The sequence below is a fragment of the Rhinichthys klamathensis genome, unplaced genomic scaffold (genome assembly GCF_029890125.1).
Source record: "Rhinichthys klamathensis goyatoka isolate OS25496 unplaced genomic scaffold, OSU_Roscu_1.1 h1tg000244l_1, whole genome shotgun sequence".
Classification (NCBI taxonomy): domain Eukaryota; kingdom Metazoa; phylum Chordata; class Actinopteri; order Cypriniformes; family Leuciscidae; genus Rhinichthys; species Rhinichthys klamathensis.
Genome location: NW_026606766.1, coordinates 2,217,501 through 2,234,123, shown reverse-complemented (window position 1 = coordinate 2,234,123; position 16,623 = coordinate 2,217,501). Strand labels below are relative to the sequence as shown.

The 16,623-nt window shown below is 38.4% G+C and overlaps 2 protein-coding genes across 3 annotated transcripts in view; both read right to left on the bottom strand.

Moving 5' to 3' along the window:
- Position 1: 1 nt before the first annotated feature.
- On the bottom strand, positions 2–1,629 carry cdkn2d (cyclin-dependent kinase inhibitor 2D (p19, inhibits CDK4)). 2 transcript variants are annotated; one of them, XM_056266065.1, is made up of 3 exons: positions 1,311–1,629; positions 996–1,186; positions 2–368 (listed from the first exon to the last, which is right to left on the bottom strand). In XM_056266065.1, exons 2-3 carry the CDS (start codon positions 1,140–1,142, stop codon positions 6–8), a joined length of 510 nt encoding a protein of 169 aa, XP_056122040.1. In that variant the 5' UTR covers positions 1,143–1,186; positions 1,311–1,629; the 3' UTR covers positions 2–5. The 2 variants fall into 2 exon arrangements, with proteins under 2 accessions (XP_056122040.1, XP_056122039.1); XM_056266064.1 differs by having other exon boundaries at positions 996–1,151; positions 1,311–1,628.
- Positions 1,630–1,753: 124 nt separating this feature from the next.
- ap1m2 (adaptor related protein complex 1 subunit mu 2) overlaps positions 1,754–16,623 on the bottom strand; it is a 17,288-nt gene continuing 2,418 nt past the window's right edge. The window contains exons 2-12 of the mRNA XM_056266063.1: positions 13,602–13,758; positions 12,644–12,711; positions 12,416–12,546; positions 12,191–12,338; positions 10,601–10,727; positions 10,363–10,505; positions 5,209–5,280; positions 4,902–5,060; positions 4,458–4,583; positions 2,440–2,515; positions 1,754–2,009 (exon numbers count right to left, since the gene is read on the bottom strand). Coding sequence (XP_056122038.1) covers positions 1,984–2,009; positions 2,440–2,515; positions 4,458–4,583; positions 4,902–5,060; positions 5,209–5,280; positions 10,363–10,505; positions 10,601–10,727; positions 12,191–12,338; positions 12,416–12,546; positions 12,644–12,711; positions 13,602–13,758 — 1,233 coding nt within the window. The 3' untranslated portion in view covers positions 1,754–1,983. The remainder of the gene's footprint in view (positions 2,010–2,439; positions 2,516–4,457; positions 4,584–4,901; positions 5,061–5,208; positions 5,281–10,362; positions 10,506–10,600; positions 10,728–12,190; positions 12,339–12,415; positions 12,547–12,643; positions 12,712–13,601; positions 13,759–16,623) is intronic.

Sequence of the window (16,623 nt, the reverse complement as noted above, 5' to 3'; positions counted from 1 at the left end):
GTTCTTCAATTCGAACTGCTCGCCATCAGGTGCTCTAACAGCTCCACGATCTCCGGAGCGCAGGCGTCCCGGGCCACGTCCAGCGGTTTGGACCCTGTGTTGTCCTGGTGGCCCAGGTTTGACAGCGGGGCCAGGAACTCCACCACGTCCCAGTTGCTCTCGCGGATGGCGATGTGGATGGGTAACGCGCCGCTGTGGTCGGGAACATTGACTGAGGCGCCGTAGTCCACCAGAACTCGCACTGTGTCCAGGAACCCCGTGCGGGCCGCATCGTGCGCCGGGGTCACGCCGCAGCGGTCCTGGACGTTTGGGTCAGCGCCGTGGTCCAGTAACACACACGCCACACTGGTGCAGCCCATCATCATCACCTACAGCACAACAAACATCTCATTATGTGCTTTATAAATGATAACTAGTGGTGAAAAATGGGTCGGCTGACTCGGCTTCTTAGGAATAAAAAAAATCTGACCTCGGGTAAAGGGTTTGTTCACCCAAAAATGTAATTATCGCATAATTTACGCACCCTCAAGTCATGCTAGGTGTATATGACTTTCTTCTTTCAGCCAAAGAAAATTTGAGTTGTATTAAAAAATATCAAGCTTAATAATGGGAGTGAATGGTACCTTTGATTGAAGAAAGAAGAAAAAAATCATATACACCAAGGATGGCTTTATAGGTCAAATTATAGGATCATTTTAATTTTTTGATGAACAAACCCTTTAAAGCAAGGACAAAACGCTTTACCATTCCTCAGTTTAATGAAAATAAGACTTTGTTACATCATTAGCTATTTAGGTCCTGTTTGTATTATTTAGGTTTACTTTTTGATGTACTTTCCGCATATATTTCGATCATATTGCTCAGCAGAAAAGTAAATATCAGATGATTGACAGCGGTCATTATGACATCTTCGCAGTCAGATGGTAAAGGCGGAAAGGAAAGCGAAACAAATAGCTCTGTATGTAATAATAATGTGTTTTAATGCTGTAAATCACCTGTAGTGCGGTTTTCCCGAACTCATTGAGCGTGTCCGGTTCGACCCGGTGATCCTGGAGAATCCGCCGAACCGAGTCCACATTCCCCTGAGCCGCAGCCGTGCTGAGACTCTTCCCGCAGAACCCGAACCCGTCCAGAACCATCATCTGAGACACCTGCACGGACACGAACCGGTAACATAAGAGCAGATCTGACACAAACGCGAGAAAATAATTCCGTGATGCGGAACATTAACGCGAATCTCTCTGAAGAATTGATTAAATGGTATCAAGAAACGTTTAAATGAACGTTTGAACACCTTTTAAGGCGCTTACCTCTTCGTTGCTGTTTGTGGATTAGTGACCGTTGGCTGTTTATCTGTGTTTACACAAATACGTCAAAACAATCATATATATATGCTATGTTCGCGGTTGCGCCTTTACATCGCGCGCTTCATCGACAACAGAGCTGCATGACGTCAACCACACTTCGACCAATCAGAAACCACACACGCCAACGCGGCTGCCATAATTGGACAAAAGGGAGGAGTGCCGATAGGCGTTGCTACAGTATCGCCGTGGTAACTGCGCCAGCGACCAATGAGAATCAAGAGAGCAGAAGGCGGGCAATTTGAGAAGGTTTGTTTGTAAACTTGCGTTCATTCGCTGAGTGTGTGATTGTGGAAAAAAGAGCGGGCCTTCGTGACAGACAGAGTCTACACAAGACCCAGTAATATGTCATGAGGAACAACACAACAGTTAACACATTATATCAATAATTGCAAGACAAATATATTTAATTTATTGCAGAAAGACAACATATTTTATGATTTGGTGCCAAAAGCACTTGTGAAAATACATTCTTGTGCCTGAAATGCTTGGAATGTTTACATTCAGCTTCTAATGAAATTCTGACAGGATAAAATCGACTAAAACATAGACATAAACATTACATAAATGTCTTTTTCTTAAAAAAAAAAAAATCTCAGTCATGTTTCTGCAGTGCTTATTAGTTGTTTGTCCTCAGCTGGTAATCTGAAAGCATACACAGATTTAAATACATAAATTAATACATTAGTCATTCTGTTGACACCTGCTTGATTGCCAAACACATCTTTTTAAAAACCTGCTTTATGGGACAATACATATAAAATATTCTAAGTGTAGGATTTTTTTTTTTTTTGCAATTTGTAATAAATTGTAATTATATGGCCATGCAGGAAAATATTTACTCAAATGGTCACAGAAACGATGCACCTGATGCAGCTCCTTTTTTATACGTGTATATTATTATTATGTTTATTTTTTTTACTTAGTTTTGTGCGTGTCTGTCAATGGTTTTTGTTTAAATGATTGAGCTTATTTATGTTTTACATTATTGCTCGTTAGTGTGAATAAGAAAGCCTACGAAAAATAAATCATAAAAAAAACCTGGTTTGTTAAAAATGTGCAACCCCTTGCTCACCTCCGCTCTGTGTGATGTAGCGGACCCACGGCAGCGCCTGATAGCCACTCTTCTCAATGATCTTCATGTACCGTACCTTTCAAATAAAAAAAATATATTTATTTGCTGAGAAACAAGTTCCATAACTGATCATAAAGTCTTACATTAGATCTTAAACAGACCGTGTTTAAAGAACACATGCAGATATCCCATCCTGCAAAAATACAACAGACTATTATATAAATATTATATTATATTATATTAGCGGTTGCGCCTTTACATTGCTTGCTTGATCGGCAACAGAGCTGTATGAAGACAAGAACACTTCCACCAATCACAGGCCACACACATCAACACGGCTGCCATAATTGGACAAAAGGGAGGAGTGCTGATAGGCGTTGCTACAGTATCGCTGTGGTAGCTGTGCCAGCGACCAATGAGAATCTAGAGCTGTACCTTTCAAATAAAATCCAAATTTTCATTTGCTGAGACATGAGTTCCATAACCAGGGGTGCACACAAGATTTTCAGTCTGGTTTTCATGAGAGCACCTGGAGAGTCGGTTTTAGTGTAACCCATTAAATACAATTATAAAAATAATAATAATAATAATATCATTATTGCACTTTATTTAGTTAGTTTAAAAAAAATAATAATAATAATAAATAAATTTTGATAATACTATTATATTTTGAAATAAAAAATGAGTATTAAATAAAAATACAATTATTTTATAGTACACTTAAAAAATACAATTCTAATATTTACATTTTCATTTTTTTTATTTTTATATGAATTTTCAACATTTCCAAACTTAAAATCAGCAAGCTTTTTAGCGGGTTGACAAAGTAAGTATGTGCACTGCCGATTTCAGCACTACCGAGTGAAGCGTGTCAGTGAATGTCACAGCTTTGCGTTTTGCTCTGAAACCGGCAGATTTATTACGCATTCACTTCAAATGGGAATCTTATACAGCATTACAGTTAGTCGATCTAAAATGCTGATTGTGCATTAACAGCTGTCGACCATGTCGGTATACAAATGAGCAGTCTGAACTTATTGCACCCTTATCCATAACTGATCATAACGTCTTACATTAGATCTTAAACAGACTGTGTTTAAAGAACACATGCAGATATCCCATCCTGCAAAAACTCATTTCCGGCAGATGGCACAAACACCACCCCCTTAAACAACATTGCATTACAACAGAATATTATATTATATTACATTCTCTGTTCGAAGTTGCGCCTTTATATCGAGCTCTTGATCGACAACAGAGCTGCATGACGACAAGCACACTTGGACCAATCGGAAGCCACACACATCAACACGGCTGCCATAATTGGACAAAAGGGAGGAGTGCTGATAGGCGTTGCTACAGTAGTATCACTATGGTAACTGCGCCAGCAACCAATGAGAATCAAGAGCTCTCCTCAATGATCTTCATGGGCCGTACCTTTCAAATAAAAAACAATTTTTCATTTGCTGAGACAAGTTCCATAACTGATCAGAAAGTCTTACATTAGATCTTAAACAGACCGTGTTTAAAGAACACATGCAGATATCCCATCCTGCAAAAACTCATTTCCGGCAGACACCACCACCACACCCAATTGAAGAACAGTGCATTAAAACAGAATATTATATTATATTATATATTCATTTTATTAGTGTGCTGAAAGTGATGTAAAGTGTGATGAAATAATAGGAAATCCAAACGCAAGTGGTCACAGGAGACGCATTTAAACCGCATTATAATTAATTTCAGGTGAAAAACGGTAATGTTACTTAGCCGACAATTCGTGATCAGATCACCGAAAACGCATCTTAATACCAGGTGGAAACAGGGCTTCTGTCTCGCACGCTTAATTTCCGGGATATAATATATAATTTCTGGGCGTAAAGGAACCGCGGGAGACTCCCAGAACTTCCGGGAGAAGTGGGATGTCTGCACATGTAACATTTGGCACAAGTGTAAATACACTGATAGAAAATGCCAACACGCATTTGCCCATGCAAAGTCATGCACACACACACCTGTATGCCTGACACTGTGAAATATGGGATCTCAAACTTGACTGTAATCGGAGGTTTTCCCTCTTTCTCGTCCTTTTCCACACTTGGCAGGCCGAAGTGGGCACGCATGAGAAACTCCTTCCCACCCTGCCAATGGACACACGACACAAGATCAGTTTTACAGACTCAATAAAGATCTTGAACAAAAGTCTTCATAAAACAACATCTGTTACACTTTATTTTACAGTATGTGTACTTACAGTATAGTTACCCAAGAAAGTGCTGGTAATATAAGGCAACTACATGGGTTAAGGTTAGGTTTAGGGGTAGTCGGGGTTATAACACAGTTATTGTAATTGCTTTAATACAGTACATTGTATGTGCATGTGGAACAGGACTGTGAAATAAAGCGCTACCACAACATCTTATGATCGAAGAGCGAAGCATCAGTAATTGGTTTCTTACTGGGAAGGATTTAATGCTCCACACCACCCAGTTCTTTTCAGGAACGTATTTAGCATGACCTGTGCTGGTTTTAAACTTGGGAGAGTCGGCATCACTCGGCACAGGCACACGGATCTCAACATTATTGGCTACAGACTGCTTTTTAAATTGTCCTTTAGCCTGGAATACAGAGAGAGAGAGAGAGAGAGAGAGAGAGACAGGGGATTCACATGTGGAAAGTCAATGCTGTAAATGTGACTCTAAACCTTTAAGTTTAGTCTTGAAATGTGTCCAGTGTGTTCCAATGAAGAAAGTTTTGCTGACAAACCTTCACCATGATCTCCACTCGACTGTGAGAGAACTTCTCAATAACCGACTCGATCCAAATGAGCGGCTTTACCTGCAGATGAAAGAATGATATTGTTAATAAAGAGACATTTGTAACACTAAACACAGCGGATGTGATCAACTATGATGATCAAAATGGTGTAATAGATGATCTCCAGACGTTGGATTGTTTAAAGTGCCCCTATTCTGCTATTTTAAAGGTTTTTGCATTAAGTTTTGAAGGTCTCCGACAAAATGTTTACATGCATCCAAGGTCAAACAACACTTTCTCATAATCTCCACTGCAGAATCAGCTCTTTTCTCTCAGTGTCTGAAACGCTTCGTTTGAAGATTCAGTCTCTCTAAGCTCCGCCTCTCTGAGAGCTGCTCTGCTCTGATTGGTCAGAAAGCAAACGCTCATTATCATATCTGAATCTCAGCTCTTGATCACAGTGATACGAACAGTGACGATGGCGTGGGTTTCACCGTATCAATCTCAAACAGCGTCTTCTCGACACGAACAACACGAGCCGAACTCTTCCAGTCTCAGATACACTACAGTGTTTGAGGGCGGGGCTAAGAGACGCTGTTCAGCCAATCAAGACCAGAGGCTGGTATTATGCAAATGAGTTGCAAACCTACGCAGATTCATCAGGAAGTGATGACTCGTTTCTGTTCGAAATCACTTCTTTCTTTTAGGAGACAAAAACTGCATCATATGCACTTTGATCTGTGAAACTTTGCACAGCTTTTACATTCACAAACAGCTTTATTACACACTACATGAAAGGGAATAAACGAAAAAACATAATAGGAGGACTTTTTTTTTTGGACAACTTGTAAGATCAAATCTAACAACAGCATTTAATAAACTCTCTACCTCAAATTTCCAGTGTGTTTGAGAACAAGTTTGGTTGAAGTGTGTGCCATATAAACACAACCAGTCAACAACTAGTTGTTCATCATAACCTCACTAAGATGCAGTATGTACAACATAAGCACGACTGTTATTCTGTCAATCAAACTCTCTCAGTCACTATGGAAAAACAGCAGAAATAGGTCAACGGCGTGACCATAGAGGAAGACAAACCAGTAGGGCTGTGAATCTTTGGGTAGGCAGCGAATCGATTCGATTCACGATTCATAGGTTTTCGATTCGATTCAAGAACGATTTTTGCAAATTCAGAAAGATTCGATTCAATGCGATTCACATTAAAATTCGATGCGATTCGATTAATTCGATTCGATTCTTAATTTTTTATATGCATTCATAGGATTATTTAAATGCTTCCCCCAATGGGTCTTAGTCAGGGTGTGAATTATACAGCTGGCTTCGGGGGTCAGAGAGTGGGAACAAAAAACAAACAAAAAAACAACGACATTTTGTCTATTGTTAACGTTAGTTCATGTTAGTTTTTAATGAATCTATTATAAAAAATATTTCCAAAGCCTATAAATTAGCATTTGTAAAAATGTAAACCAAGATTTAAAAAGGCTTTAAAAGTATAGTTAGTTCATCATGCTAACTATTTTGTAGGAATGGATACACAACCTTAAAGTGTTCCTGGTACATTAAACATCCTCCAAATACCATGAACTTTCCCAACTAAACCTTAACTAACGTTTCCTCATGGAATAGCTACTCTTTGTCCTCTTTATCCGACTGAACATTTTCCTTGTGATTCTGAAAGAAAACGCGCCGGCTGTCTACTTGTGCTATTAACGATTACGAATGCAACTTTAATGCGCATCTGATTGATGGATAAACCACGCGCTCTTATATCAGTGTAATTAATGTTGTAGTTATTTCATCAGTTCAGTTTAACGACATTAAGTTACATTTCATTCATCATTCATGATTAATCGGAAGCGTGTGCATTTTAGACACCTATTATACGTTTTCTCTTTCCATGTAATAAATGCGCACCCTTGAATAAGTGGGGTTTTACTTTAACTGCTCAGGACGGGTATGACCCATTTCCGTAAAACTTCAGTATCTTATCTTAAAGAAAATAACGGTGACGTTTCCACGCAACGAACGCGTTGTTTCATAGCAGTGACCGCGCAATGATATGGCAGCTTTATCAATGGCTTGCTTTCTCGATAGAGAGCTGTCATCTGCTCATGTGAACACCAATGGCTGTCCTGAGGAGAGCTCAAACATGGACTGCTCAAAAATCTGTAGATGAGAGCAGGGGCGTCACTAGGATTTTCATTTTAGGGGGGCTAAGCCCCCAATATGATTTTTTTTAAAATTATAAAAAATTTAACACTTTAAGTCAAGTCAAGTCAAGTCACCTTTATTTATATAGCGCTTTTTACAATACAGATTGTATCAAAGCGCTTCACAGTGATAACATGAAAACAATATAACAAAGTTTGTTTCTAAAAGAAATTGCGTCAACGTCCACCTTAAGTAAGGCAGATCAATAATATTATTGAATATTAAATGTCCCCAACTAAGCAAGCCAAAAGCCAAGGCAACAGTGGCAAGGAACCAAAACTCCATCAGGGACAGAATGGAGAAAAAAACCTTGGGAGAAACCAGACTCAGTCGGGGGGCCAGTTCTCCTCTGGCCAAGTTAGTTTAGGATCTAAAGCTCACTATTAACCATTTTCATTCCGATGCAAAGGCACGGTTTTATAATAACTGTGGTCCCAAATGTGTGGCAGGGCAAATACGGGGGTTCGGGGTCTCCCCGAGAAAATTTTGATTTCTCTGATCTACATATGTGCATTTTAAGATGTTCTGAAGGCAAAAAAACTTGGATAGTGGGCAGCTGATTATTTTTCTCTCCTCATCAGCATCACACTCTTTTTCTCTTTGTTTTTATCTTGCCCTGTCTCTTCCCCTCCTAAAGCTGAGCTTTGACTGATATAGGCTTTTCATTTTTGTCTGTCAGTGAAGAAAGTAAACTTAGGGTCAATTGATAGGTTGATTTTGCCTATGAATCATTTTCTCAGACGCGTTTATTTACTGAAAGCTACTAAAGGTAATTAAGTTTATTAAATGCATTCACAATATGTAGGCTACACATTTATTATTGATCTTATGCCTAATACAGGGCCGTAGACAGGGCTTTAGTCACAGAGGTCCTAAATTTGAGGTTGGTAGGGGGTTCACATTTTTTATTTCTCTGATATGTGCATTTCAAGACGTTTGAAGACCAAAAAAAAGGATAAGAAATAGCTTTAAAACCATGTCAGTGGGCAGATTATTTTTTTGTCAATACCTGCATGCTCTCTTCTCTTCTCATCTCCATCACTCTTTCTTTTTTTCTCAGTCTCTTCCTCCCTCTTCCCCTCCTAAAGCTGAGCTTTTTTAATTTACTAAAGGCTACAATTTGTATTATATTCTCAATATGTACACATTCATTATTAATCTTGTGCCTAACATGATGAAAACGGCTTTGTTAATGTTTCTTGTAAACTAATTATTACATCACATGAGTCACGTTACATAGGCCTATTTTCAGCTCAAAATGGCGAAATTAGACACAACTATATTAGTTTGCCTGATTATTTTTTGTCATTCGTTTAACATTTATGACCTAAAAAAAGTAAAATATGAAATGTTAAGTTTAGCTACTTACATCTTATCTCGCACTTGACCGTACGCGGTTAAAATTCGCGCTCAGCAGCGTCTGTGAACATAAAGCCCGCCTACTTTGATTTGATTGGTCATCTCAAATATTCTGACATTGACGAGCAGTGACAGACCAATGAGGCTCAGATAAACACACACATGAACACACACACACACACACACCCTGTCCTCTGTTTCTGACGTGCTCTCTGCTCGGCGCCGCTGTGGATTGAAGATGAAGAACGCGCTGAATCTGATTATAACAAGACTGAAGCGAACACGAATTTGTGTAGCCTACATTAATCTCACATTTTTAGGGGGGCTAGGCAGAAGTTTAGGGGCTGAAGCCCCCCTAAAAAGGGCCTAGTGACGCCCCTGGATGAGAGCTATATGGGGCAGAGCACGAGCGAAATCCAGTGAAAGATGGTAAGAGTGCAGCGAGTATGTGAGAGCTGTGAGGACGCGAAATGACGCCGCACAACGCCTCATTAATTCGCGCATGTAGTCATTTAATGTTTATATGTTTTAAAGCACTGAATCGATATAGAATCGCAAATTATTCGATTCTTAGCATTTTAAATCGAATATTGACCGAAATAAACGATTCACGATTCGAAATACATGTTTCAAGATCGATGCATATGCATCGTCAGGATTTGTAATCGATGCATCGAGAAAACGAATGAATCGTTACACCCCTACAAACCAGGTGTGTGGGCGACAGAGCTCAAAAAACACAATCTAAGAGGTTGAAAGCAGCGGAAATGTCCCAAAATGCTGCACAATATAAAAATGAAATAATGCAGATGCAATACAAAGAATGGTTTTCTGTCGCTATGCTTTTACTCATGAGTAACTAGAGAGGGAATTGACTTCAGACACGGTGTCATTTGTTGTTGTGTGTAGAGGAGATTCTCAGTGTGTGTCAGTCAATACGGTTGTCCGTCACAAATAGGGTTGGGAATTGAAAATCACTTGAGTTCAGGAATCGGATACTTGTAAAAAAGTTAAATTTCGGTTCCTCTTATCGATTCCTTTGTGAGCATTTCAATATTTCGTGTGTAACTACATTGGGCAAATCTTAAAGTGTCAGTGAGGAAATTCACTGAATAACTTTGTAATGTACTGTATATTTTCTTTATGAAGTGCAGTGTTATTTTGCACTTGATTACAGTTTCTGTTCCTGAACACCTGGAAATCTTAAAACACTGTTTATCTCAATCGTATCTTTGTTCAGTTGTGTCTATTTGTTGCGATTGCTAATTTGTTTATTTGTTCTTTTTTAATCACTGAGTGTTTCCTTGTCTTTAATAATGCTTGAAATTTATATAAGTTAGGCTAGTTGTTTTTCTATGGTATTTTTAAGTCCTCTTCGGCCTGTTGATTTTTGTTCCTGATATTCGTTTACAATTAAATGTTTTGCAATAAGATTAAATGTGAATGATATCTAAGGTTATTTTTCCTTATTGTAATCGAAATTAGGAATCGATAAGCAGAATGGGAATCGTTAAAATTCAAACTAAACCCAACCCTAGACACACACACTGAGGGCTGGTGCAGGAGCCTTACGTGTGTGTTGATCCGGTACGACATGAGCTCGGACTCTCCGTCAGGCGGGATGAAGGAGATTGTTCGGTCGCCCTCGAAACGCGACAGACGGACACACTGATGAAACTTCACATCCTCCATGGTGACAGTCTTCCCTTTGTCTCCTGTGCACACACACACATTATTTCCAGGACTGACCTCATCCTGCACAACACTCTTAGTGAATTGAAACAGCTTAGTTAATAAAGTGTGATCTTACGGCCGGTGAGGGCGAACAGCACACGATCGTTCAGGCCCAACCTGAGCTCTGGCATTCCCGACAGCATAGTCTTCAGCTTGATGCTGCCCACGATATCACTGCTCATAACACTGCCGTTAGCATTCACCTGCACACACAGACATCTTTACACACTACAGGAGAGTAGGGGTGTGTGATATTGACAAAAAATGACTTCTCGATATTTTATATAGCGATAATTAGACGATTTTTGGTGGAGTGTGTTTATTGTGTTGGTAGCTTTGCGGGTTTGGACTGCTGTGGACAGAGTTTTTGATTTTCTTTATATTGTGTGGTGGTCAGTTCACAGCAGTGATAGAAATAATAATAATAATAATAATGCATTTTATTTCTAACACGCTTTTCTTAGACTCAAAGCGCTAAAAATCATCTGTTTCAAGAAGATTTTTTAGCTTTTATCGGCATTTTTACATTTATAAAGCTATTTTTAAACCTATTTAAATGCATGTATCATCTTTTGTGTCAAATTCTTACATTTAAATCAATACATTCAATTAGAAAAATAAGACACAATAGGGCTGTTACCTATGGAAGCTTGTTTCCACCAAAGAATAAAACATTTTAAAAGATAATTACGACTTTTTATCTCACAATTGCATGTTATAAAGTCACAATTCAGACTTTTTTTCTCGCAATTGCGAATTTATATATCTCGCAATTCTGACATCTTTTCTCAGAATTGTGAGTTATAAAGTCCAATTCTAAGGAAGTTTACATTTCACAATTCTGACTTCATAACAACTAATTGCGACTTTATCTCATGCAATTCTGACTTTATATCTCCCAGTTGCAACTTTATATCATGCTATTCTGATGCAAACTCGCAATTGTGAGAGAAAAAGTCGCATTACCTTTTTTATTTTTTATTCATCTTTGCAGTCCAGAGGAAACACAGAAGCTGCATCTGAAGTGGCGTTTAGATGCATTTACACAGACGGTTTGATGTTTTGATGTTTCAAATATAAAATGTTGAATATTGATATTTTGAAAATATTTTTAAAAAATGAGAAGATACTTTAAATGTGAAATTAATACCGCCAGTAGTAAGTCATTAAGTTTCATCCGATTCATTCAGGAACGAAGCATTTGACTGTCTTAATGAGCGAGTCATTGAATCACTCATTCAAAGGATTCATTCAGTAATGAAACACCGCTGTGTGTTCCTCTTTGTTTGCAACTATTTTCGTTGGCGAAATACAGCAAAAACAGGCAATATTGTGTCTAAAATCGCTTAATATTAACTTCTTGTTTATTGAATTCTTGTATAAAATCAATATCACATTTGTAATCATTCTGATATTTGGAAGAAAAAAAACACCACTGATATTGATTAACTATATTAAATGATATATGAAAGACAGAGGTATTTTTGCCCCTTATCTTGACTATTGGGGGCATTATAAATGCATTTTAATAGCATTTAGGGACATACTGGATAATGTCAGATCGCACATCGTTAAAACAACAATCACGATATTATCGTAGACGATATATATCAAACACCCCAACAGGAGAGGCATATGCGAGCAGTTCTCAGATGATATAACTCACCAGCACATTAATGGACTCAATCACGTCGATGAAAACTTCGTTCTTCTTGTATTTAAGCCCCTCTGACCTCCAGGACACGGCGTTGGTGACCGTAGTGGGCACTTTGGTCTTGCTCACCTCAAGTTTGTTACCCTGCTGAGTGATGTACCTGAGGAAGAGCATCGACACACATGAGGTCACAAGAAATGAGCTTCTCCGTGAGCGAATGAAGCAAACGTGTCTTACTCCTGAAGAATCTTGCTGTCCGTCGTCTGCGGGAATCCAAAGTCCATGAGCTCGTCGAGCAGCTCGTACACCACCACGAAGTTATCCTGAATGCTCTCTTCCTCCAGCTCCTTGAAATACTCCGTGAACACCTGAACAGACCGAGAGAAGTGTTTGTTTCAGTTCAGATCTGGACCTGGCTTGAAGAATCACCCGTGTGGTTGACGAAGGACGTCTCAGGCGACTCACCTCCACGAGCTTGTACAGGAAGGCGTACACCAGACATGCATTAGAGTTCTTGTTGGTTGTGGCCACCACTGATGTTATTGGCAGGTTAAGTTGGAAATTGATACACCATTGAACATTCAACACATATCAACAAAACACAAATGGTGTGCCAATTTACACACTACACTATGTGCTTATGCACGTATATACACTGTGCACTTGAACACTTGAATACTTGTGCACTACGTTTTATACAGTATGCACTATGCACTTATGCACTATGTTCTTATGCACTACGTTTTAAACAGTATGTACTTATCCAATATGTACTTATCCACTATGTACTTATGCACTATGTACTTATGCACTACGTTTTATACAGTATGTACTTATGCACTATGTACTAATCCACTATGCACTTATGCACGATGTTCTTATGCACTATGTACTAATCCACTATGCACTTATGCACGATGTTCTTATGCACTATGTACTAATCCACTATGCACTTAAGCACGATGTTCTTATGCACTACGTTTTATACAGTATGTACTTATCCACTATGCACTTATACAGTATGTACTTATGCACTGTGTACTTATCCACTATGTTCTTATGCACTATGTACTTGTGCACTTATGCACTTATACACTGTATGAACTTTATACGTTTTTTTATCATTGAACATTGGAGTCTGATGGCCCTCCCCCTACGCTGCGTAATTAAAGCTGCGACAGTCGAGTGCATGAAGTGTCCATCATGCCACACTTCGTTTATTCGGTTAATTAAGTGCATCATCCGGGTTTTTAAAGTGCACATTTTCAGTGTGAACACATGCACTACTTGCTCTATTTATACTACAAATCGGCATAGAATAGTGCATAAGTATGTGAATACCTACAATCAAATTAGCACTGGTTATTTGAAATAACTTTATCTTTCGCAATCAGATTCGGAGGTTTGTGATGTAAAAGGATACAGTACAGATTGCTGTGCTTGATCCAGAGGAAGTGGACGCTGCCATGTGACATCACAGGACAAACAAGCCCCTCCTCTTCCTGTTGCATTAGCAGGTTGAAGAAGTGGTCGATCTCGGACATGTCGACATCGCCTTTGTAGTTGCGGCATATCAGCACCTGGCGGGAAGACAAATTGGGAAACGCGACAAAGATTTCATTTAATCATCTATGATCTTCCTATATCTTAACCCCCTGGGGTCGGCTATCGCGCCGGCGCGATAGGCAGACTTTTTTTCTTATCAGTGCAAAAGAGACTCAAAATACTCTGTTGATTTTAATCTTACATGTAAGTGTTATACATCAGTCGATCCTGTTTAGTGTATATTATTTTTCTGTATACTCACAATAAAAACAAAGTGTTGTGCTTTTTGTCAAATGAAGAAAAATAAACATGATGCGAGTTTTGCCTTCTCTCTGTCAGTGCAGTCCATTCTGAAACGCGTCCGAAAAATTAACTCTAACTCTGCAAATACTTGTCACACAGGCACGAGAGATTTTTCTTTATGAAGCTTGAATTCTCTTCTTTTCAATGAAGTAATTTATATAAAAAACAAATATTCTCAGTTTATGTAATCTGTATGAAAAGAGAGTGCTGTCAGAATTTTTTTCCCCAGCTCATTACACTTCATTACGCGTTAATCTGACACGCCCACGGAGAACGCGCGCTATTCAAACGCAAATGTAGAGGAAAGCCATGACAATGCCCACATCAGCCGTTCCACCGCGGCGGTAAAATGTGGGGTGTATTTGCTACCTTTTACCGCTAAGAGGCGCTACAATCATAGACTCTGAAAAGTGTTCGTTTATTCTCTCTAATGCGTAATCTGCTGCTCATTCAGAGCGATTGAAAGCTGGTAGCAGATGAATTCAACAAGTGAAACGTAGTTAAAATAATTCATTACCACAATACTGAAATTAGGCTGAAATACTGAAATGAAATTGAATAAATAATGAAAACATAAAACATTGCAATAAAAACATTTAGGCTACATCAATGAAGCTTTACAAAAGCATAAGACTTTAACTCTAACAGCGTACAAACGGTGGCTCAGTGATCAACGCATCAACACGAGCTTCAGGGAGCTTCAATCGACCCGAGATCGAATCTCAATGTGGCATACATGTTGTTAACCGATGTTGGCCAACAGCGTTTATATTTTACCTTCTTGATGCTTAAATAGCTAACTGTTTATAACTGTTTACTTATTTAAAGTCAAGAGTTTTGTTTAATTATCATTACAACATAAATTTGCTACATTCCAGTAGAACCGCAGCCGCTGCACAAAGGACACAAACTGATGAAGGAAGATTGTCAGCCGATTGCATCAGAAAATGAAAATGAAGAAGCTCGTCTTTAGTCTGCTAAATTATTGTGTAATGTAAAAGAACACTAAAATTACTTAAGTTTGAAACCAAGTTCGAACATTTCAAGGTTTAAATAAAGTGTTTTTTTTTATTTAAAACAGGGTTGCATCGGGTTTAGAGTTTATTTCTTTTGCGATGCAAAATAAGAAACACTAGGCTAATATTATTCTTGCGACATTTTAAATTTGTATTGCCAAATAAATGACATTAAACAATTAAAACAGTAGGCCTACAAAACGAAAATTGTCCAAAGCAACATAATTAAATTAAAACATGCGTTTTTCTTTGCCTCTCTCGCGCTGAATCTCTTTTTAACAAGTTTATTTAGTCTCCCTCGCTCTCCATATGAAAGAGGAACATTAACACCTAGGCCTATTGTCCTGCGCGCACAGCACTGAACTGTCCCCCAACCCCCCACAGGCTATCGGAGTCTGAGGCTGATTTAACACAAAGAGAAGTCGTAATTCACACTTAAATCGCTATTCTAGACAGTGTTGATAATGAAGGAATTAAATGATTTAAGTTACATGTAGCCTAGTGAATTTTCTGTCATAAAAGTTTATTACTAAATATTTCATTATTTCAATAATTGATGAAATAAAACTGGTTTGGGCCAGCTTTTTCCAAGCAAAACTAAATATAATCTGAAAAAACGCATGTTCATTTGTTGTCATGAACAAAATGTTCAACTTAATATTAAATTCTACAGGGATCTTTGGATCCTTTCAACCAGGCATGCAATTTGTGAATTAAGTTTTTATTATTTTTTTTATTATTCAAATAAATATCGAACCACGGTGCTTCGTGGTAATGCTGCTAAATTAAATAACATGTAGGCCTATAGAATAATTATGAACTTAAATGAAACAATATCGCAACATTTCGACAAATACATTATTTGATCTGTTTTTACATTTTAATTCAGGGCGATTTAGCCTGCTACATTTCATTAGAGCGAGATTTTCACCCTTGTCATTTTCTCATTGGGAAGCGCTTACATAGGCTACATGTTTGAGTAGATCCTCTGTACCTCTCGTTTTCATATGGATTACATAATCAGATAACATTTATTAGCCTGAATATTTAGACATTTAAAGGCATTAGACAGAGCCGATTTCTTATAGTGACTGAGCTGAAGTGGCTTTCGGTTCATTTTTGTGACGCGCAGTTCCCGGAGACAGAGACGACAGATAAACTTTTGTCGTTAGCAAAAGTTCGAATAAAACCCGATTTTAGAAAAATGCATAGGGCCACTCGGCGTGGTCTGCCAAAACACTTAATTATAAACTTCAATATTTCATTCAAAATAATCTCAAAACGCTTTGTGAAATTTTGAAAAGCCGTGCATGCATTAAGGCCACTTGAACTATGGACAACTGAAACGCTGGTTTTGATTTTATTGTTTATCGTTGTTTAAACGTGCTTGTTCTGTTGCATATCTCTATTTTATATTTGATATGGTCTATTGGTGAAGTAGCCTATAGCATTGATTACTGTGGAGGGAGGGGTGTGGGGATTCAAATAATTCAGCAGAAGCAGGGATGTTTAGACCAGAAGGAAATCCCCGTCCCCCTGGCAAATCACACTTTACTTAAAACCATGTTTTTAAAAACTCTA